Source organism: Dendrobates tinctorius, unplaced genomic scaffold (assembly GCF_039654945.1).
Source record: "Dendrobates tinctorius isolate UK_male_01 unplaced genomic scaffold, ASM3965494v1 ptg000079l, whole genome shotgun sequence".
NCBI classification, from domain to species: Eukaryota; Metazoa; Chordata; class Amphibia; order Anura; family Dendrobatidae; genus Dendrobates; species Dendrobates tinctorius.
In genome coordinates, this window is record NW_027361747.1 from 5,499,205 (window position 1) to 5,521,910 (window position 22,706).

General features: G+C 42.3%; 1 protein-coding gene across 3 annotated transcripts in view; it reads right to left on the reverse strand.

Moving 5' to 3' along the window:
- Positions 1-12,064, reverse strand: part of GABRA2 (gamma-aminobutyric acid type A receptor subunit alpha2) — a 381,624-nt gene extending 369,560 nt beyond the window's left edge. The window contains exons 1-3 of one of the 3 annotated variants that reach the window (XM_073583454.1): positions 11,926-12,064; positions 11,037-11,142; positions 9,375-9,490 (exon numbers count right to left, since the gene is read on the reverse strand). In XM_073583454.1, the coding sequence (XP_073439555.1) occupies positions 9,375-9,490; positions 11,037-11,110 (190 nt within the window). In that variant the 5' untranslated portion in view covers positions 11,111-11,142; positions 11,926-12,064. Of the gene's footprint in view, positions 1-9,374; positions 9,491-11,036; positions 11,143-11,580; positions 11,769-11,867 lie in introns of those variants that run through there. The other 2 variants (XM_073583455.1, XM_073583456.1) reach the window with 2 other exon arrangements.
- Positions 12,065-22,706: the final 10,642 nt, after the last annotated feature.

Here is a 22,706-nt window from a genome sequence, read left to right on the forward strand (position 1 = left end):
GGTCCTTTTGCCATCGTAAAAGACCAATTGTCAGGAAAACTGCACTGCACTTGCTCACTGAGCCAGTGCACGTGTCCTGAGTAGAACAAACTATGCTAAAAGATACCTGTGGAGCTGGGCATCAGCAGTGGAGATGCGTACTTCAGGCAAACAGGACCTGAAGCGGGTGACTGCCAAGGGGTGGAGCCGGCTGCAGGTCTCCCAGAGGGAGCAGGAGCAGAGAGAGATGCCAGCCAGAAATAATGATCCTACCAGCAATTATAGCACAAACAGAAGCGCCGATGAGTGCTAGACAGGATGGTTGTCAGGAACAGGCTAAGGGTCAAACTGTATGGACAGCAGAAGTACCAGGGGCGTAGACAGGAGAATCACCAGAGACGTAGCCAAAGTCAGAAACCAGGAAAATAGACACACAGTACCAAATCAGCAGGCAGAATGGATAGTCAGGACTTAGCAAGAGATCAGTAAACCAGAACGGGCAATAGACAGTACAGAAACGGCAGCCAAACGCACAACAGGGACAGACCGGGTCAGAAGCCAGGAAGTTGGTACCCCCTGCTGCTGCTAGCATGTGTTGTATAGGAACTCAGGACTGAATTAATTACTTTTTAGTGGTATCTTTGGGCTATCATACTGCATACTATAGGCAGTATAAGTGCTTTACATCTTTGTAATTTCGGATACCATTATTATCTGCTTAGGCCTAGCGCTCCCTAACCCTGTCTACATTATTGATGTGTGACTGTCATTCACACCTGAGCCTTTTTCTGCCTGTTGACTGTTTCTATATACTATTTTTTGTTATTTTTTATGCTCTTGTATTTAATAAAATATACTTGTTTTACATATTGTGGACTTGAACTCCATGTTATCTGTAGGAGAAATATATGTATGTTGTTCATTCTGGTTTCTGGGTAATCCACTCTACTGTACATGAATAAAGCTTGGAAGGTATCAAGCAGATTTGGTCAAAGTGATAAAAAAGGTTTTTCAATGCAGCAAAGCAAATTAAAAGCAAAACAAAAATATTATTGTAACATCCTTAAAATAGTAGTATGTGTATAGAAAAATATCTGCCATGTTTCGAGACTGGCTGACTCTTAATCGTACATAAAATAGATGAAGATGCACTGAAGTCACAATAATTAATTTTTTGCTTTTAACTCACTTTGCTGGATTGAAAAACATTTTTCACCACTTGAAACAGTGACTTCCTTTTAAATGAATACTAATAAAACATCTTTAGCGGAAGATACCGCATTTTTCGGATTATAAGACTCTCCGGATTATAAGACGCACCCCAAATTTTGAGGAGAAAAATAAGAAAATCTTTTTTTAATAAAATGGTGGCGCTTCTTATAATCCATGTTTCTTATTGCTTACTGGGAGTGGTGGCTGTGGTGAAGCGGGTCCCTGGGTTGCTGCTGGAGGAGGCAAGAGTGGAACGTTGCTGCAGGCCGCAGGCTGTGATGAGGGGGTGTCCGATGTGTGGCGCGCAGCTGCGTGTGTCCGATGCTGCCGCTGTGCTCTGTCCCTGGTGCTGCCACTGCTCTGTCACCTGGTGCTGCCGCTGCGCTTTGACCTCGATGCTGTTGGGTGCTGCCGCCGCATTCTGTCCCCCAGGCTTGATGCTGCGATCAGTCCCCAGTGCTGATGCTGCGCTCTGTCCCTGGTGCTGCTGTGCTCTGTTCCCGATGCTGCCGCCACGCTCTGTCCCCAGTGTTTGCCGCTGCACTGTGTCCCCGGTGCTGCCACTGCGCTCTGTCCCCGTGTTTGCCGCTGCACTCTATCCGATGCTGCGGGGGGCTTTGCCGACATTTTGTGAAAGGCCAGAGCCCCTGGCAGTTCGTCCATGCTTTCCTGTGCAATGGACTCTGGGAAAATGGCCACCGGGAGGTAGCGCATGTACAGATAGAGATCTCGGCACCAAGAGACAGCTCCCGAGATCTTGGAGCTGACATCTCCATCTGCACATGTGCCGACTCCCGGCAGCTATTTTCCCGGAGTCCACCACACAGGAAAGCATGGATGAACTGCCGGGGGCTCTGGCCTTTCACAAAAAGTCAGCAAAGTCCCCCCTCAGCACTGGACAGAGCGCAGCGGCAAGCATCGGGGACACAGCACTGTGGCAGCACCTGGCAGCACCGGGGACAGAGCACCATTTTGGATTTCTTCCAATCTTGCCTGACATAAAGGGTCTGACATACTAACTAAAATGCACCAAAATACTGCCTCAAACTAACAAAAACCTGTCAGCAGTATTTTGTTATGTAAACTGCAGACAGTCTCATATTAGTGCCGTAATACTGATTAAAATTTTATCTGCAGGGAAGACATTCTTTGTGTGTCTCATTCACCATTTGGTCTTCTCGCGCTCTATCTGTCGTCCTCCCATATTCTCTACCTATTATAATCTCTGCCAGCTTAGTAATTCCTAGGATTTTAAATATCATTTGGTAACTGATGGCACACAAATGTGCCCTTGTTGTCCCACAATTCTACAGGGCTATCAACATTAATGGTAATATATAGAATCAACCTTTAAAGGTAACCACCAACTATTTTTGACTTGATTTACAAAATGCAAATGTACCAAATGCCAATGTCCTAAAGTCCTGGATTCATCTCATATACCCTCATTATCCACCTCACACTGAAATGGTCTGTTATGGAATGGTTATACTTGTGAAACTACACCCCAGCTGCATAACAATATAACAGTAGTATAGTAGATTTAAATATAAGTAGAGGTTACCTTTAAGTGGTTCAGAAACTGTAGCATCATAGTGGTGCTTGACAATGCACAACAATAAGTTCACCTTATATTGATATTTTGTCATTGAAATCTTGTCCTACTGTATAAAATCTTTGAAAGATAGAAAAGCTACCAAGGTAAAAACCATGAAGAGCAACTTCATGGAGAAAATGGATAGCAGACTAATTTATTTAGGGAGCCATTCACACATAGGCAAGGCAACAGAGGATAGTAACTGCATATAAGTGAAAGACATAATGCTTGCTAAATAGGGTAAAATGAATTACCAATGTTGACTCCAATTTGTAAACAGTCATAGGCCCTATCCAACAAAATGTGTGTCAGACTTTTGGAATAAGACACCTTAAAGGGAATCTGTCACCCCATTTTTGGCCTATAAGATGCGGCCACAGCCATCAGGGGCTTATCCACAGCATTCTGTAATGCTGTAGATAAGTCCCCGATGTAACCTGAAAGATAAGAAAATCAAGTTAGATTATACTCAGCCGACGATCCAGTCCAGTCCAATGGGTGTCGTGGTCCGGTCTGGCCCTGTTGAGGGCAGAGCAGAGTACAACAGTCAGTCCTCTCTTACCTTTCCCGGCGCCGGCGCACTGCAGTACTTTACTCTGCCTTCAACAGGGCAGATAAAGTATGCCTGCACATGAGCCGCGGCAGAAGTAAGAAGGAGGACGTCATCGCTAGAAGATAGGAGGCGCCGGACAGGACCGCGACACTGACCGCACCGGACCACGCCCCCGGTGAGTTTTATCTAACTTGTTTTTCTTATCTTTCAGGTTACATTAGGGGCTTGTCTACAGAAATATAGAATGCTGTAGATAAGCCCCTCATGGTGGTGGCCACAGCTTACAGGCCAAAAATGGGGTGACAGATTCCCTTTAATAAGTCGCAAAATTTTTGGCAACTTGGAAAATATTTCGACATTTGGCGTTCACTTGCCAGTCTCGGCCAATGACAATATGGGGGTAAGATGGACAAGGCATTCTTATTAGTGATAAGCGAGTATGCTTGTTGCTCGCGATTTCCTGAACATGCTCGGGTGATCTCCAAGAATTTGGAAGTGCTCGAAGATTTAGTTTCTATTGCCGCAGGTGCATGATTTGAGGCTACTTGACAGCCTGAATACATGTGGGAATTCCCTAACAAACAGGAAATCCCCACATGTATTCAGGCTGCCAAGTAGCCGCAAACCATGCAGCTGTGGTGACAGAAACTAAATCTCCGAGCACATCCAAATACTCAGAGATCACCCAAGCATGCTCAGGGAAACCCGAGCAATGAGAATACTCGCTCATCACTAATTCTTATTCCTGCCCACCAAATTTGTTAATTATTAAGCCACTTAAGTGGTGTGACTTATACCATAAATGTACTGCAGTCCTTGACTGGGGTATACTCTTGGCGGTGACGAATGTCAGTTAATAAATATGCCCTGTTCATTAATCTATGCACTTCTTAAATGGGTTATCCCAAGAACCAAGCAAATTTTAATTAATACATCTTGGAATAAAAATACTACGTTCCAAAATTGTATGTGTATAAAAAAGTTCCATGCTGAGATAATATTTTATATGTGCCCCTACTGTGCACTGTGTAATGGTGGTGTCTGACCATGCAGTGACATGGTCTGATCATACCACAGCTCCTGGGCAGGGGAGGGGGAGTAAAAGAGAATATACAGATAGGATAACTTGGAATTACAACTCATTCTCTCTGTGAAGTGATACATTTCCTTGCATTTTTATAAAAAAAAGCAACATCTATGATCTCATGCTGTCCTGTCTGCATACTCTTTTGATTCCTCCCCTGGCAAGGAGTTGTGGTATGATCAGACCACGTTCCAGTACGGTCAGACACGGCCATTACACAGTACACAGCAGGGGCGCATTTATAAGATTTTCTCTGTACAGTAACATGTTTTTAAGACATCCAGTTGTGGAACAAAATTTTATTGTAAGATCTATGGATTAAAATGCACTTTGTGGGACATCCCCTTAGATGAGTCAGTGGCATCACACTCCAGCGAGACACTTCTTTAAGGCTGGTGTGTGCGACGCCATTCTCAATGAATCCTCCCCATAATCTTTGAGAAAAGTAGGGTTTATAATTGCACGATTGTAGATTTTACCTATTAGACTTCCTATAAATTGTTTAACTTTAATCATTGAACTCCAAATAAGTGTTCAGCATTTCATCATAATTTATGGGCAGCTGATACAGCTAAATTACACATAAAACCTTCATGAAAACTGTCTCTGCCTAGTGTATGTATGAAAAGCCAATAGTGTTGATAGATATTTCAAGAATATATTGCAACAAGAAGAATTCAATTTCATGAATCCAGTAACATAAAGCAGATTTTATATTAACATCAATTTTAAATTTCAGTTTTAAAGACATTAAGTTTTCAATTAAATATTCTTTTCACGGATTTGTAAGATGTAAAAGCCACATGACTTAACCATCTGCTGGAACACAAGAGTTAATCTAAATATGGGTGACATTCGTTCAATATGATGAATTGTTTTAATGAGATGAATTTGCGTACTTAACAGATGTATACTGAATTCATGCATTAGCATCATGATTAGCCATATGATTAACATGGCAATTACATTCTTAAGAGACTTGTTATAGGTATTTGTAAGGATTTACTTGCCAAATTTGATCTCTTAGAAAAAGAAAACCCTTCAGACACTAGACATATAGAATAAAATAAAAATCCTCCCCATGGAATATGTCAAGTACCCTTTACCAGCTAATCATCGTTAATAGACCATTCGAAAGAACAGTCTTTCTTGAAATTACGTCCAACGTATGCAAAAAATAAAGGAAAAAATCAAAAACTATTGTTTAAATTAATATTTAAAAACAAAAAGTAGTTAAAAAAAAGTAACTGATCAAAAACAAAGAATAATCTTCATTCAATCAAAGGAGCATACCAGAAACCTAAATCTATTACATCTGATAATAGAAAAGTAATGATGGCAAAGCTTGTTCTTACATAAAGGACATGTGCCCCAGGCTTAACAAATACAAATAATGATGTCTTTCTTTTATATTATATTTAATGATCATAAGTGTCGGATGACTTTATAGTAACAAGAGTGCAACAGAGCAGCACTTGGCAGCATATTATTAAAAGTATTACGTAACAGAAGAAGGAGATATCTCCAAAAGCGATAGCATGCAAACTTTTTATGCATCAGAAAGGTGGAAAACATTAAAAGTACAAAAAGACTATTCAAGTAGCAATGCAAACTTAACAGAGCAGAACTGATCATTTTTTACTTTAGGATTGTATTGGGTTTGGTAAGGGTGAGCTTTTAGCTGCAGAACTATGTAGACTCAGGGATAATAGTAATAACTAATATTTGTAAAAAAGCAGCATATAGTATTCAGCAGGACCTAAGAATTATAGAACCTGCCCTGTAGAGCTTACCATCTATAGAAGATAATGAATGGGAACAGTGTATTAGTCACTGTGCACATTATGCAAACAATGGAGAATATTGCTGCATGAATCAGTCAATCACCAAATATCGGTGTCAGAAATGCTATAAAAGGAAGTGACATGTGGAGTAACTGGGAAAACAGAGGAGAAAGGAGTGGTAAGGTTGGGTACATAGGTCAATATGAAGAGGGCACATGTGGCTACAGCTGTGGTCCTCTTAAGCCCCCGTTACACACTGCGATATCGCTAGCAATATCGCTGTAAAGTCACCGATTTTGTGACGTTGCAGCGATATTGCTAGCGATATCGCTGCATGTGATACTTACCTCCAGCCGGCTCCCCCGCTGGTTATCGCTGATCGCGCGAGAAGCTCCTGGATCATTCCTCGTCGGTCACTTCCTGTGACGCTTCCTGCTGTGACGATGAGCGACGCGTGGAGCCGGGCGGGAGGATGCAGGATCGCCGCGTCTGACAGGTAAGTAGCGATCCCCGTCCCCAGCGATGTCGCTGGTGAGATCTGCCTGCATGGCAGCTCACTAGCGACCACCTAGCGATGCACCAGCGATCCTGACCACGTCATATCGCTGGTCGGGATCGCTGGTGAGTCGCTAGGTGTAACGGTACCCTTACTGTTGTATATATTCTTGTGAACTACAGGAGTCACTTGAAATAACTAATTAGTAGGGCTACAAAAAGTCTCAGTGTAGTCTTCTAAGGCCATGTGCACACATCAGTATTTGATCAGTGTTTTACATCAGTATTCGTAAGCAAAAACCAGGAGAGGAAGAATCAGAAGAAAAGTATAATAGAAACAGGCCACTCCTGTATACTGACCAAACACTGAACGTGTGAACGTGGCCTTAGGGTTTGTCACACTGAGTATTTTTTAGATCTGCAGATTCTTTAAATACTCTATAATGTGGATATTGAAACAAAAATTCACATCAAAACTCAATCTGACCGTGCCCTAAAACTGTTCATTGTAAACCTTCCACAGTTTGGATTATAGTGTAGGTGCAGCACAGTAGGAGTCTTGGAGATGGCAGTGAGGGATTGTAAAGAAAATATCACATTTCCCTTGATGAATGTTACATTTGGCCAGATTTACGATTTCTGTTTTTTACGAGCTATTTAAATTTACGTCAAAGACCATAATGTGGTCTCACCTGAGACTTGGTTTCTATAGCAATGATACAGGTGTAAACTGAATTTTTGCTGCAGAATTGAACTTAAAATTTGAATCTGCCTAGCAGTTAAACTGCAAACTGCAAAGTTGTTGCAGACATATTAAGAGGGCACTGCCAGGTCAATGATCTGCTGCACTGTTGTCTTAATGACTTGTACCAAAACACAAGGGGACGTTACAAGCTGCCATACAACATGTCAAACGCGTATATAGAATTTTACACATGCAGTATAAAACGTAGGCTATCAAATGGTCAAACATGGAGTAACAGGTCCTAGTTAGTGATGAGTGAGTTTACTCGTTGCTCGGGTTTTCCTGAAAATGCTCGGGTGTCCTCCGAGTATTTTGGTGTGCTCAGAGATTTAGTTTCTGTCGATGCAGCTGCATGATTTGCGACTGCTAGCCAGCCTGAATACATGTGTGGAATACCTGTTTGTTAGGGAATTCCCACATGTATTCAGCCTGTCTACAAGTCGCAAATCATGCAGCTGTGTTGACAGAAACTAAATCTCAGAGCACGCCAAAATACTCGGAGGACACCCGAGCATGCTCGGGAAAACCTGATCAATGAGTATTCTCACCAATCACTAGTCCTAATGCGAAATCGACTGCACTCTACATACTTCTAAAGTCTAATGCCAAGAAATGGGCTTTCAATAGGAAAGAATGACAATATAAACCGCAACGATTTTACAGATTTCCTAACAAGAGGCATAAAACTAATCTTACATTTGAGATTTCCCACCTTTTCTCTGCTTCAAGATAAACAAAGTAAAGTTCAACTTCTATTCACTATTTGATAATGCAAGCGACTACTATATTGGCTCCTCACAGTATTCGACTGCGGCAAAGCAAGAGCTTTATTAGAAACATAAAAGTACTGTTCAGCTGGATAAAAAAAATGAGTGAGAATAGACAAAAAAAAGAGACCAAATTTTCTCAACGCCCCTCAAAACTGAGTACAGCACTGATGTAATGAGCTGGATGTGTCACATAGTTCTCTAAGGCTTTATGGATATATGCCATGATAACGTTGTAAGGAAAAATAATGCTGCATGCTCGAGGCAGAATGGCGATATCTTCATTTAACTGATTCGATTGACACACTCAGTTCTGCTACATCTGTTCAGTCAATACGTGAAAGTGGTTTGAGTCACAGAAGAATGGATATACAGAGTGCCAACTAGTGATCGAGTAAAGGAAAATGATTAGTGATGAGAGAGTATACTCTTTGCTTGGGTTTTCCCGAGCATGCTCGGGTGTCCTCTGAGTATTTTGGCGTGCTCGGAGATTTAGACTACTAGACAGCTTGAATAAATGTGTGGAATGCCTGTTTGTTAGGGAATTCCCACATGTATTCAGCCTGTCTACAAGTCACAATTCATGCAGCTGAGATGACGAAAACTAAATCTCCGAGCACGCCAAAATACTCGGAGGACACCCGAGCATGCTCGGGAAAACCCGAGCAATGATTATACTCGCTCATCACTAAAAATGATATAATCTCTATGACCGTATGGTGGAAAAGCAAAAGTTTCATGCCCACTACTTATAATACTACTAACTATTGGTGAAGGTGACAACTGGATACATATATGCCCGCCATATACCCTGTTATATTCAAATGGTCCTAACGTGCTGAAATTGGGTATCAGCAACCAGCTTGCATTGGTAATAAATGAAAACAAAATCTATGGACGTATTGATAACACAAGGATCTGCTCTCTAAATATACACATATATTCCATATGGTCATTTTTCTGGTTCTTCTGCCTCCATAGGTTTACAACTCCTGTTCTCCGACCGAATACATATAAAAGCGTTCTTTACCATCTATTCGTAGACTCTAGCTGGGGATCCATGCAGTGCATGACACTGTGTTAAATCAATATGTTTGACTATACACGTTGATGTTCTAATGAATTATATATCTAAAATCATAGAAACATAAGCCTTACCTCCTAATCCAGGCCTGAGACGGTTATCATATCCATCCAGAAGTCTGTCTAAAATTCTGGTGAATATGGTGATGTTATTTTTTGCATCATCATCCATGGTGTCTGCTAACACTTGCCTAGACAGAAAAAAAAAAATATACGTCGAGAGTTCTCCTATGGAAAGTGACATGCAATATTTGGCGCAAAGAAGCAAAAACAAACGTTTTGAAAATTGTGTAACGCTTCTAGAAAGCCAGATTTCTGCATTAATATCTCAATTTCAAGACTTATGCTAATATGGAATACTTAAAATTGCAGGCATTACTGATCACATATATAACTTTATTGTGGTAGTAATGCCTACACTTATTTTTACAGAATGGTATATATCACTGCCAAATGGGCAAACTTTATTGTATAGTGCAATATAGTCAAAGTTTAGTAAATTCACTGTTCAAATTGATGATATATTATGACAAGGCAGATCTATCCATAGGTTATGATGCATTGGAAGGAAAAGATGTGTGCAATTCTTATGTTTAACAGAACCAATTCGGGATGTATATTAGCTATTAACATTACTGACAAACAGCTATTTAACTGCTCGAAATGCTTAAAAAAGGGGAAAAATCTTTTACGGAGAGGATTTCAGTGCTAAAGACTTGACAACACAAAAAGAATAGGGAATGTATAATAATAATATTAATTACATACTTTGTGGATAAAATATGTATTTTGCAAATGTTATTTTGCTACAGTAGTTTATGCGGTCATCATATCAACTTTGTTGAATTACGTAAATGTATATTTTAGGCATTTTGCTGGTTGCGAAATTTCCATAAAATTGAGAAAAAAAAAATGAGCTTGCAAAATTTGACATTAAAGCGCTCTCAGGAAGAAAACGCTGAGTATTCCGTGCTGAACCATAACAAAAGCTAATTACGTTTATTGTTCTGGCCTCAGCGGAGTTATTTTAGGCTTGTGTTTTAGGAACTGTGCGATTAATAAAGCCCCATGAAAAAGAGGTAAATGATCCCTTCTTGCTAACGATGTGTAAGGAGCATTGCAGATAAATATAAGCCGTGGCAGAATGAAAACACTTACTATGTATTTATGTTGTCATTATAAAGCAACAAAACAATGAGCAAAAAAAGTTGCCTAATAAAGCAGTCAGTGTTTGCGTTGGAGCTTGGCACTGTACACTACCGCCACCTAGAGGTCCTTAGGGTAGATCCTGTCTACTTTTCCAGGGACTGTTTCTAATAAATCCTGTAGTAACATCACGTTGCATGTCAGTAACTTGAGGCAGTCTGAACACTTTTCTTGCTCAAAGAGTTCTCTCCATTTATACATTGCAAATATATATAGTTAGTCTTACAAGCGTATTAAGGTACAACCAGGGTATATATTCCGCCAATCATTCAATCAGCCGATATAATGAGTGAAATACTCTACAAGAATCACAGCAATGGGGCGTTACATATTTGCATTATTACTGAAGCCCCCATTATTTAAAGAATTTTGACTTTTCCAAGCATTATGCTCCACCTAGCTCTTGATTGCCAGGGGCTGATGTCAGATATGTTTTAATTTAAATACCAAAATGTCTAGTAGTTAGAAGCCAGTTAAAATAACACAGCATGTGATTAGCCCAGTGCAAGATAATAGGAAACATTAGCTCACCTTGATGACTCCCAAATCACAATGGTTAGAAACAGGACTAGTTTCTTCCGACAAAACGGCAGTTTATTGTCCATTTTGGCTCCAGATATCTTTTATCAGAAGAGACCTGAGAAAAAGAAAAAGAATATTATTGGAAATCACTTACATGAAAGATCATTAGGTAACCATCAGAGATGAAGATCTTAGGGTCCTGGCAAAAAGGCTTCTACACGAATGGTCTCGATGGACTCCAGGTGAACAATGACCATAAATTCCATAACCACCATGGGTGCAATCACACGAAAAGCATACTAAGAAATTCCATGTGGAGTATGAAACTGGTATAGTCACTCTTGGTTCTGCATACATGGTTCAGAAGGGTTTGCAGTGCATGAATGAAGGTTCTGCATTGCAAAGTCCATACTGACCATCCATGGAGAGAATGCCAAAGCACTTCTTAAACCATGAACTGAGTTCTATATGCATGGATGAGATGGACTATTAGATGGTCCTTAAGGACTAGGCATCAATGCATCCCCCTGGACCATAGCATAGTACCAATCACCTGGAAAATGTTCAGTCTCAGCACCATGTGCTATCCCACTTGACAGCAAGCTCCTTGCAAACCACTATTCCTCTGATTTACACATGTACACTGCACAAAAACAAGACTGACCACAGGGACTGCCATTGAAAGGCTGGCAAGACATAAGAGCCAAGTAAGAATGCCAGAGCAGCGGATAGATAGAAGCAATGGATACTACAATCTAGAGCAGAGATCCGGGCTCGATGCTAGACACACAACCCAACAATCTGAGGCTCTGTCATCTCCAGGCATTGGAAGTTGCTTACAATCCAGCAGTCACAATGATGAGAAGAGTCTTCTCCACAAAGGCTTATTGTTGTATACCTGGAAGGGATGCAGGGGATGGTGCCAGCCCGGAGCCTGCAGAGGATGCTGGAGTTGCAGGTGCAGAGAGGCTGCAGTAGCTGAGATACATACAGATCCTGGCTGCTATGAATGGAGGAGGGGCTGCTGCGGGAGCGAGCACCCGGCTGCTGATGCTGCCGTCATGAACGAGCCCTAGTGCTACATGGACGAGCCTTGCTCTGGGAGTCCCCTCAGCACCGTAGACGGGAATGGAGACATACATTGATGCACAATGGCAAAACAGAAAAAAGAACAGAAGGGCACCAAGGGGATTAGTACGTCTAGAGTAAAGGTGGCAATCAGGGGTTATGTGCTCGGAAATGGTGGCTGACATATTTTCATTGTGCCGTAGATACACTAATAATAATAATAATTTTATCTCTATAGCGCCTACATATTCTACAGCACTTTACAATTACATAGCAGACACATCAGATAGGGAAGAGACGCCGATGTCCGTGATTCCTGGAATGGCAGCCTGAACATCATCAGGAAATGAAGATCCAAACGCGTCTGATGCGGCTGCTATCAGCAATGGGCAGCGTCCAGGACAATCTACCGGCACAAAACTTCTAGACTTTTTTCATTTTTGAGATAGTCATATGCAGGTTTCTACTTCCAAATGTCTCACTACAAGGCTTTTCTGGGCAAAGATGTAACATCAAACAGTAAATAATATAAAATATAACACGACAAACAGCACAAATATCACAGCACAGACAGGGTAAAGGTTAAATAACAAAACACCGAGGTCCGATGCTCTGAGGCTTATGAGGTTAAAATGTAAGTGGAAGTCTTCTGAGTTACATACTGGGCTTTCAAGAGTTAATGCAGGACGATGGTAAAGCTGGGTAGCTGATAGAATAGATAACGGAGGCCTATGTGAGTGAATGGGAGAGGAGAATAAACATATGTCCTGTACTGGGTCGCTAAGCAACCAAGGGAACCTATAGCAGAGGAAAGCTTGCATGGCAGAGAGGAGGGGAGAGAAGAGGAGAGGAGCTGGGAACCAGACTGTATGTGAGGCATCAGCATGTGGGGTGTGCATGGGACACATCAGCTAATAAGGAAGCGGTTGATCCCTGGGATGGCTGATAGGAACGTGAAAGGACAATGAACCGAAATGATAAGTCAGTGGCTGATCGCAAGAGAAAGGCTGCATTTCTGAGAAACATCGATAGGAACAAACTATGGAAATAAAGTAGGGAATAAGCATAAATCGAAGCCCATTTTGAAGAAGGAAGGGAGGGATGTAAACTACAAGATTTTCAAGTGGTTCAACGCTTTTTCTCTGGGGAGTTTTTGTACGAGTTTTTCCCCTTCCTGAAACATTTCCCAAAGTGGTTTTGAAAAAAAATTTAAACCCTTCGAAGATTTTTTTCCTGAAACATTTTTCTACAGCCATCTTACTGCATAACGCCTACTTTGGAGCGGATTCCATCAGAAGTCGCTTCAAAAAAAGGGGCTATGCGCTTTTTTTCACAGCACAAGAAAAAACCCTTTTCTAAATTGTTTTCAAAACCTGAAAAGACTGAACAAATGAACAGCAAAGTGGTTTTCACCATAGAAATGACAAGGATGACTCTTTCAAGCATTTTTATGCAATATCCAAAGTAGATTTTTAAGTGAATCAGTTATAATAAAAATTCCTTGAAATACTATGTGGGGGTGATTCTTCAAAACCAGCAAGTTTCTCGACGGTTTTTATGAGTGGGCATTTTGGAGAGGCTGCTTCTGATTCGATAAATGGCACAAGCCATGATGATGTAAGATGTGTAATCTCCACCACAAGTCTTACACCAGCGTCCGCTATTCTGAATTTGACAAGAGGGGCTCACCATGCCCCTGTCCCGCCCACTTTGTCGGAGCTGGGGTGAGAATGACGTGAAAATGGCAGAAGTCTCACCCACCTGGCGTTTTGCAAAAAAATTTGACTTTTTAAAGCTGTTTTCACAAGAAAAACCTATGATGCATTGTCCCCTATATATACCATTCCTGCACAAGTAGTTTTCCTTATAATTTATAAAAAAATATTTTATCCAGTGTATTTACAAATATTTAATAATTTCATAGTAATATATTCATCACTGTGAACAATACATCCAAGATGCGATACAGGCTTCAGCAAGCTTCCGAGCTGCAGACAGATCCTTTGTGTGGGCTGTCCTTGCACACACATGAGCTTCCATTAAATGAACAGTAGGGCAGAGACTCTGACCTACATGACCAGTGATGAGGTACTATAGACAGTTGGTGTGACTGTGGCACCCCAGAGGGTTCAGACTCCACAGAGGTACTGCACCTCATCCAGAGGTGTGGTACCCCACTCTCAGGTAAGGCCTCTTTCACACTTCAGTCTTTTGACGTCAGTTCCAAACCGTCAAAGCGTAAAAAAACGGATCCGTTGCAGATTGGCAAAAAACTGATGTACTGGATCCATTTTTTGGACAGATCCATCGCATCAGTCAGTGTATGAAATTTAAAGGAACAGAACTCTGGAAAAGGAGAGAGAGAGAGATTCTGTGCCAGAACGGCTTTTGGGGTTAAATTACATGAATGGAAATTCTTCCAGGCATGCTCAGTTTAAAAAAGCGGATTCCGTCGCCGGATTCCGTCATTTGACGGATTGCAACGGATCCGCTGCCCATAGGCTTCCATTCTAGACAATGGTGGACTGCAACGGATCTGTCGCAATCCGTCTTTTCAACGCAGACAAAAAAACGTTACAAAGTCCATCTACTCCAGACGGCGGATGCTGAAATTCCGACAGATCCGTCAAATAACGGATGCAACAGACGACCATCTGTCGCAATCCACCGCTAATGCAAGTCTATGAGACAAAAACGGATTCCGCCAAAAAAATGACGGATCTGTTTTTTTTCATAAAAAGGGCGGATTTCGACTGATGTCAAAAGATTGAAGTGTGAAAGAGGGCTAAGGAGGGAACACCCCACAGAACTCCAACATTCGCACCCCACACGGACTACAGTAGCATGGACTTCTATCATCCCTGCTGGGTAGGAAAGAGTGTTGGGGGTGGGTGGAGTGTAACAGAAGGAGAGCGGGAAGAACAGTGCAGAGTTAGACAGAATGTGAGGAGGAAGTGGAAGGGAGCAGACGTGCTGACAAGCAGCTCCCTGGAAAAGCTGAAGGGAACAGAATGAAGGAAGCTCCTGGAGGGGAGTAGAAGGAGTCTCAAGGGCATGTGTAGTGCGGATGCCACCTGTGGGGCCCGATCCAGTAGTGAAGAGACCAGGTCACAGTGGGGTACCGGCCCCCTAGCCTAGTGGAGTAATCAACGGACTCAACTAGCAACCCGGAGGCCAAGGCACATGTTGGTGTTTCAGCCACAAGCCACAGTTATCTTCACCGGAAAGGCAGCCAAAAGGGAGCAAGGGAACACAGAGAGGACGTTACCCAACAAGGTCCATGGCTGCTGGCCTGGGACACTTACTGTGAGGTGTTGGGTAGGAGAGGTGAGAAACCAACACAGTAAGATGGCCAGGAAAGGCACACACTTAAAGGAGTCCTGGAAAGGTGGATCCTGATGTACCTGGGAATTTGCTGGACCCCTCACCTGGAGGACACGGCACCAAGCTGGAATCTGTGCTGCAGCCAGAACTGTGAGTAAAGCTTCGGGCCACATTCTTGGTCGCCACTCAGGTTTATGCCCCATGGATTGGATTGCTGACCTGTTGGTGGCTTTTTGGTCTATTTTGGGGTATTTTTCTTGGCCTTGTTACTCTATGATCCCACTATTGGGCAGTTTGGGATTGGTAGCTAAATCTAAGGCAATGCGTATATATATTTATTGCCTGGGCCTTGTGGTCCTTTGATTTATTTATTATATACATGTCTGCATATTTTTGCACAGTTAGGGTATATTTAGACCCTAGATTTAAGGACCCATACCTTAGTAGCCATATTAGCTACTGTACTTTTCCTTTTTTGGTCATGCGTTTTCCCATGTGCAATTGATTTTTTTTGACTATGTATTAGGCTAAGTGCCCACATTGCAGAAATGCTGCAGAAATGTCCGCAGCATTTTCACATCTCCTTGCCGCGGGTAAAAATGCATGCGTAATTCGCAAGTGTTTTGCAAGCGTTTTTAGCTTGCAGAATGCTCACGCTTTTCCAAGCGATTTGAAGCATCGCTTGGAAAAATGATTGACAGGTTGGTCACACTTGTCAAGCATAGTGCTTAACAAGTGTGACCAACATTTTACTATTGAATGTTAAAAACAATAAAAAAATAAATAATAGGCATATACTCACCTTCTGGCGGCCCCCAGAGCCCTTCTCACCCTCAGCGGTCCTCCAGACCCTGGGTACAATCCGCACATGAAGCACTCACTTTATGCATGGTGGGCATAGCCACATGCATAAAGTGAGCATTTCCATGCAATCCTAAGGTGGCAGAATCGCCATGATTCCACAGAAATAATGGGCATGCTGCGGATTTTACCGCTATACGTTAACCGCAGTGGTAAAATCTGCAGTATTGACACAGCAACTGTGGAATCCCATGGGATTGCATGGGCATGCGTTTTTGAAGCATTTTTTAAGTGTTTCTGCAGCCGAAACGCATTAAAAATGCAACGTGGGCACACAGCCTTACTGGGGTAACCGGAATTGGTTTACCATATGTTTTTAATTATGTGTTATCTCACTTGTTTGCTTATACACGCTAATAAAGTTTTTGTATATTTTTTATTTTGGTGTAGTGTGCAATTTCTGCAGTAGTGCTTTCTCTTGTCCTTTAGCCATGCTCATAACTACAGTTTGCACCTCCCTATACTTGTGAGCATTGTTGTGCGCCTGGCTCTTTCTCTTTTTTAGATAAAGCTTTGGAGCTGCACCCATCTGTGTCCTCTAATAATTCCTACGTCACCCATCCAACTCTGTTACATCTATCATAACTAAACACCCACTCGGCACTGCTACATCTACCAACATTACCATCTTCTACATCCTATTTCTGCCCTGGGACTAAGCTCTGCCTGTGGAGAGCTCTACCAACTCTGCTGCATCACAACCAGTCCCAGAGGATCTGCCCTGCAGCGATGGTCACCTCTGACCAGAAACCACAGGTGGCGTCACAAACACTTTACAAACTCTTTATTTTCCCCCTGTAAATATCCCCTTTTATTGGACGCCCAGGGCCACGGACCGGGCCACTGCCGCTGTGACTCATCCCTTTTAAGAACCGGCCCGGTACCAAGTATCCTCACTGCCATGGAGGATGATCCATGACCAACTGCTATGCGGCCAGTATAAGGTGAGGGACATTTATATTATATAGCCAGTTTTTGATTCTTTGGTACACATACCCAAACTGTCATTTTAGGAGAACTTGCAGCAGAATTTTTCTGTCTTTACCTCTCTCTAATTTTATGAGCAGCAACTGTTGTCTCTAATTTCAGTAATATCTTCACTGAATACAGATCTTACCTCACTTGAATGTGAACGAACAGTCCAGGAGCAGAAAGAAGCAGATTTATCTGACAAAATTCTTTATATTTATATGTAATATTGATTTAAGAAAAATAAAATAAAACAAGTGTTACCCATTAAATTATTAACATACAGTACAGCTCTGATATGTTAAAGGGCTATTTCTATCTTTAGATGTTATCAATTATCCATAGGACAGGTGACAATTTTCTGACCAGGGACGATCGAACCTTAGAACAGGGATCTGAAGTTCTCCATATGAAAAAGAGCGGAGGCTGTACCTGAACACCACTGCTCCAGTCATTCTCATTCTCTATAGAACTGCTGGACATAGCAGAGTACAGTGCTTGGCTTTTTCCAGCAGACCCATATACAGGATGGGCCATTTATATGGATACACCTAAATCAAATGGGAATGGTTGGTGATATCAACTTCCAGTTTGTGGCACATAAAACTTTTCAAGATGGGTGGTGACCATGGCGGCCATTTTGAAGTCGGCCATTTTGGATCCAACTTTATTTTTTTCAATGGGTAGAGGGTCATATGACACATCAAACTTATTGAGAATTTCACAAGAAAAACAATGTTGTGCTTGGTTTTAACATAACTTTATTCTTTCATGAGTTATTTACAAGTTTTTATTTGTTTACAGCCATTGATATGTCGCAGAGGTTAATGCGAGAGGAGCTGATAGAAATTGTGTTGATGTCTGGTAAACATCTGCAAATTTTCATATTTTACTGTGGAAACCTTCTACCTGATCATTAATAAATATGTTGAAGAGAATAGGTCCCAACACCGATCCCTGCGGTACCCATATGGGGAGGCTATTATCCTCATAAATGTATATAGATATGCAATTTTATCAAATATATACCACTAAAATACAGAAACGACAGCAGTATATAGAAATCATTTAGTTCAGCATGCAAATCATAGGATAAGAACATAAATACAAACACTGCAGATATGTCAGAGACTTTATATCAGTACTATGTACTAAAAGGTTACAGTCTTATAAAGTGAATGTGCAAAGCTGAGGCATCTTAATCACAGGATAATTATACCTATAATGGTTCTTAATATTAATAGAGATGGAGCAAGTCCTAAGGTGCAGAATGTTGTACAGATCTAACATAACCTCACTGTAAAGTGCAGGAAGTCAGAAGAACAATATACAGTTTATTTTTTCCAGGTTGAGGCAAGAGCTACAATATAAGGAGAAATCCCCAATCATCAATAAAATATCAACATGTAAAGGGAATATATAAATAGCCCTGTATACAAGTCGAGTAGTGTGGAAAACAGCCCAATGCGCATATCTTGTTTTGCTTCCTCGGGGGGCTGACACATCATGTTGTTACTTATTGATGATTGGGGATTTCTCCTGACACTTACCACAAAATTGGCACAGACACCTATTGTTCTTCTGACCCTATGAACTTTAGGCAAGAAAATATTACCCAGCCCAGACTCATCTCATGTGCTCATGGCAGATTAGGTAACAATGAGGAGGTAGAGGCTGAGGAAGAGGCGTAGGAAAAGGAGCTGGCTGATTGAGCGAAAGAGGCTAGTACCCACAAAAGCTTCATCCCATCTCACCTATGTCCATGGGCTGAGAACGGGAATGAGGAGGAAGAGATATAGGAGGAGGAGATGGATAGAAGTTGTCATGATGGAGACTGGGGAGTGTTGGCTGTAGGGACCTTGGAACTTATGGTAGACTTTATGTACCGCTGCATTTCCCATACCCCTTGTGTTGCATTCATCTTGTCTAAAAAAGACTAATGCTTATTCACCCTTGACGCATGCTACAGCAAGAGCATTGCATCTCTCCTTCCTGATGCGGAAACGTCTACTAATATTATGGTATAGCAGAAGGCCATTGTGGAAAATATATTGAAAAAATCCCATCAGACAATGCTGGCAAGAGGGGTTGAGTTTCCTTGCCCAACCAAGAAGGAGATGTAAGGGAGATACATAAGGTACAGCAAAGTCAAGGGTACACTGTCAAAGGTCTGCGGCATTTTCATGACACCCTCCCAGCATCCATGCCCTGATGACTGGGCATTTTTGACAAGGAAAGGAAAAGTTTTTAAAGATGCAATACCTGGCCAACAAAACCAGCGTACTCCCTAAGTCCTCTGCAACGTTCAGCTATTGGGTCTAAAACCTGGACACCTGGCATGAGCTGTCCCTCTATGTATTGGAGGTATTTTGCTGCTATGCCACTAGTGTTTTGTCTGTGATAAAACAAACAAAGCTTGGATTAGCACCAACTTTTCCACACCACCATATTACAGCAGCACATAAAGCATTTTTAAACTTCAGTACTTGAGTGAGGCCCACCAGTTGTTGCCTTCAAGGGTCTATGGATGAATTAATGACCATACTTTAATTTTCTACTGACTTTGCACTTTGTTCAAAGTCTTCTTGAGTGTAAGAGTACAGCAACTACACTCTCAAAATATTTGAATGAAGCCCTCAAGTTGTTGCCTTCAAGGGTCTATGGCTGAATGTATTACCCTTTTTATATTTTTTATGGCTTTGCTCTGTGTGCTGAGCCTTTATGAGTGTAGAAGTGCCACAGCTACACTTTCTTAATTTTTCAGAATGTTATCTAGATGCCTTCAAGAATGTATGGATTACCCTTCTTGTAATTTTTGGCAGCCTTTGCAATGTTTTTTTAGAGCTTTTATGACTGTACAAGTATCACAACTACATTGTATTCACAATATTTGAATGAGGTACTACTGTTGGTGCCTTCAAGGGTATATGGATGACCCTGCTTGTAATTTTTAGCAGGTTTTCCACTTAGTGCATATCTTTATGAGTCTAGGAGTAACAATACATGACAATTTGAACAGAGCCCCTCCTTTATCTCTATTATAGTCCCTCTTCCATCATATTTTTTGTAGTTCTTGCCTCCTTCATAAATTACACTGAAATTTCCAATTTTTTTTTATAAAAAATTCAATTTTGGTTTGCTGAAATTATAATTGTATTTATTATACATGAAAGAATGTTTGTGAACATTTATTTCCTGTAAACGCCAATTTCTCATCGATTTTGAATGTTTTACTGTCAGTCCTTAAAGTGGAGTAAAAGTGTAACAGCATTGTTCTCAGCAGCGATCTGGTAGTAAGATGCTTCAAGGGGTCTTCCTTATGCTGTTCTCCTTCCATTCAGCTCTTTTTCCATCCATTTCAACATTTTCATTGCCCCCCAGGCCTCCTTGTAGGGTCTGCAGGAAAAATGCTTGGATTTCCCAATGACTCCCAAGATACATGTTACTCGAAATGAGCACCCATGCAATAAGAATTGCTCGGTTCAAGTAATGAGCATCCAAGAATTTAGTGCTCACTCATCTCTAGGCATCCTTCAACGCATTTCAAGTGTCAAAACCCTCTTGTCATGTCGATGTCAGACTCAGGGCCTGCTGTTCCGGCTTCGGCCCCTAGGAGGAGCCGGACTGGCACGTCACCGTCAGACTCGGGGCCTGCTGGTCCGGCTTCGGCCACTAGGAGGCGCCGGACTGACACATCGCCGCCAGACTCGGGGCCTGCTGTTGTGGTCTCGGCCACTAGGAGGCGCCAGACCGCCGCGTCGCCGTCGGACTCAGGGACGGCTGTTCCTGTCTCGGCCACTGGGAAGCACCGTGGTTCGCCCCTGGCTGAGGGTGGTGACAGAGAAGAGGCTCCTGTGCAGGCATCTGGTGGGCACAGGCTCCGCCCCTCTGTCAGTCATGTAGGGCTTACTGCATCACCATCTGGCCTGGTCCTGGGGAGGTCCTAATTACATCATCAGTCCAGGAACCTGTGAGGGATGACGTGATCCCTCAAATACCGTGGGACTGGTCTTGCAAGCTGCCAGATATATTCTTGGTTCCCCTGCGTGCTACTGTGTGATTTGCTATAGTTAACTCTGACATCAGCCTGGATTTCTGACCATTCTATTGCCTGCTGTTTTTGTACCTCTGCCTCTCTTCCGATTTTTTTGACGCTGACCTTCGCTTGGATTCCTGACCCTTCTGCTGCCTGCTGATTCTGTACCTTTGCTGCCCTCCTCGTTTTACTGACCATGGCCCGGACTTTTGACTCTTCTTCTGCCTGCTGATTTTGTACCTCTGCTGCCTCCGGCCTCCGACTCCTGCCTCCTGACCACCATTTTGGGTTTTAGTTTTAATCCCTTGGCTGCCGTCCTGCTCTGGTCCGCTGCTCCACCAGACAGCTACCCCCTGGGCCTTGCTACAATTCCAGATCCCTGTATAGGGGTTAAGGGTCTCGGGGTTACTCGGGGTGCTGTTCCTACTGCAGCCCTGATTCGCAGACGGCCGTCACATTATATCTGGCCTAAAAAACTGCTTTTTGTATATATGTCCATCATATATAAAAGCAGTCTCCTGAACTTTTTTTTCCCTTCTTCTCCTGCCTGAGCTGATTTCTTGGCCTAACACCTGCTTCAGTGCACAGCCTGAAGGAACACTCCCATCTTCCTATACCAGCATGCTGCAGCCTGGAGACTTCAAGAGAAAAGCTGGGCGTCAGAAATCCACATTCCTGGGACATCGGCCTTTGGGCAGCTCTGGTCGTGCTGGCCCAGAGGCTCAGGTATTGCCCACAAATGCGGCTAAACTTTTGTTACCCGTCTCTCTCTCATTTTCTAAAAAATCTCTGTGTGTGAAGGCTTATGTGGATTGTGGTTCTGCAGGCAACTTCATAGATTTTTTGCTTGCAAGGAATCTTGGTGTACCTTTACTAAGACTTAATGCCCCTATTCAAACCACTGCGATTAATGGTACATCTATTGTCCAGGGTGGAGTGGAATTTGTTACTACAGAAATTGCTATGTCAGTGGGGGCATTACACACAGAACATATGTCATTTTTTGTCATTCACAGTTTGTATCACATGCAGCTGTTTTATGTATGCCATGGTTGCACCAGCATAATCCTGTTATTGACTGGCACCCTGGTGATATCGTGCGCTGGAGTCCACAGTGTCAGAATCACTGTATGTCAATGTCAGGGAACCAAATTAAAATTAAAACCCCCTTTATACCATATGCACTCAGGGACTATGAGGATGTTTTTCCATAGTAGAGTCTGAGAAATTACCTCCTCATAGAGAGTATGACTGTCCTATAGTCTTGGTCCCAGGTGCTCGTCTCCCTAAGGGGAGAATATTTAATCTCTCTGGTTCAGAGCGTGTAGCCATGAATGACTACTTAACAGACAGCTTACGAAAAGGTTTTTTTAGACCCTCCACTTCACCTGTAGGGGCTGGGTTTTTCTTTGTGGAAGAAA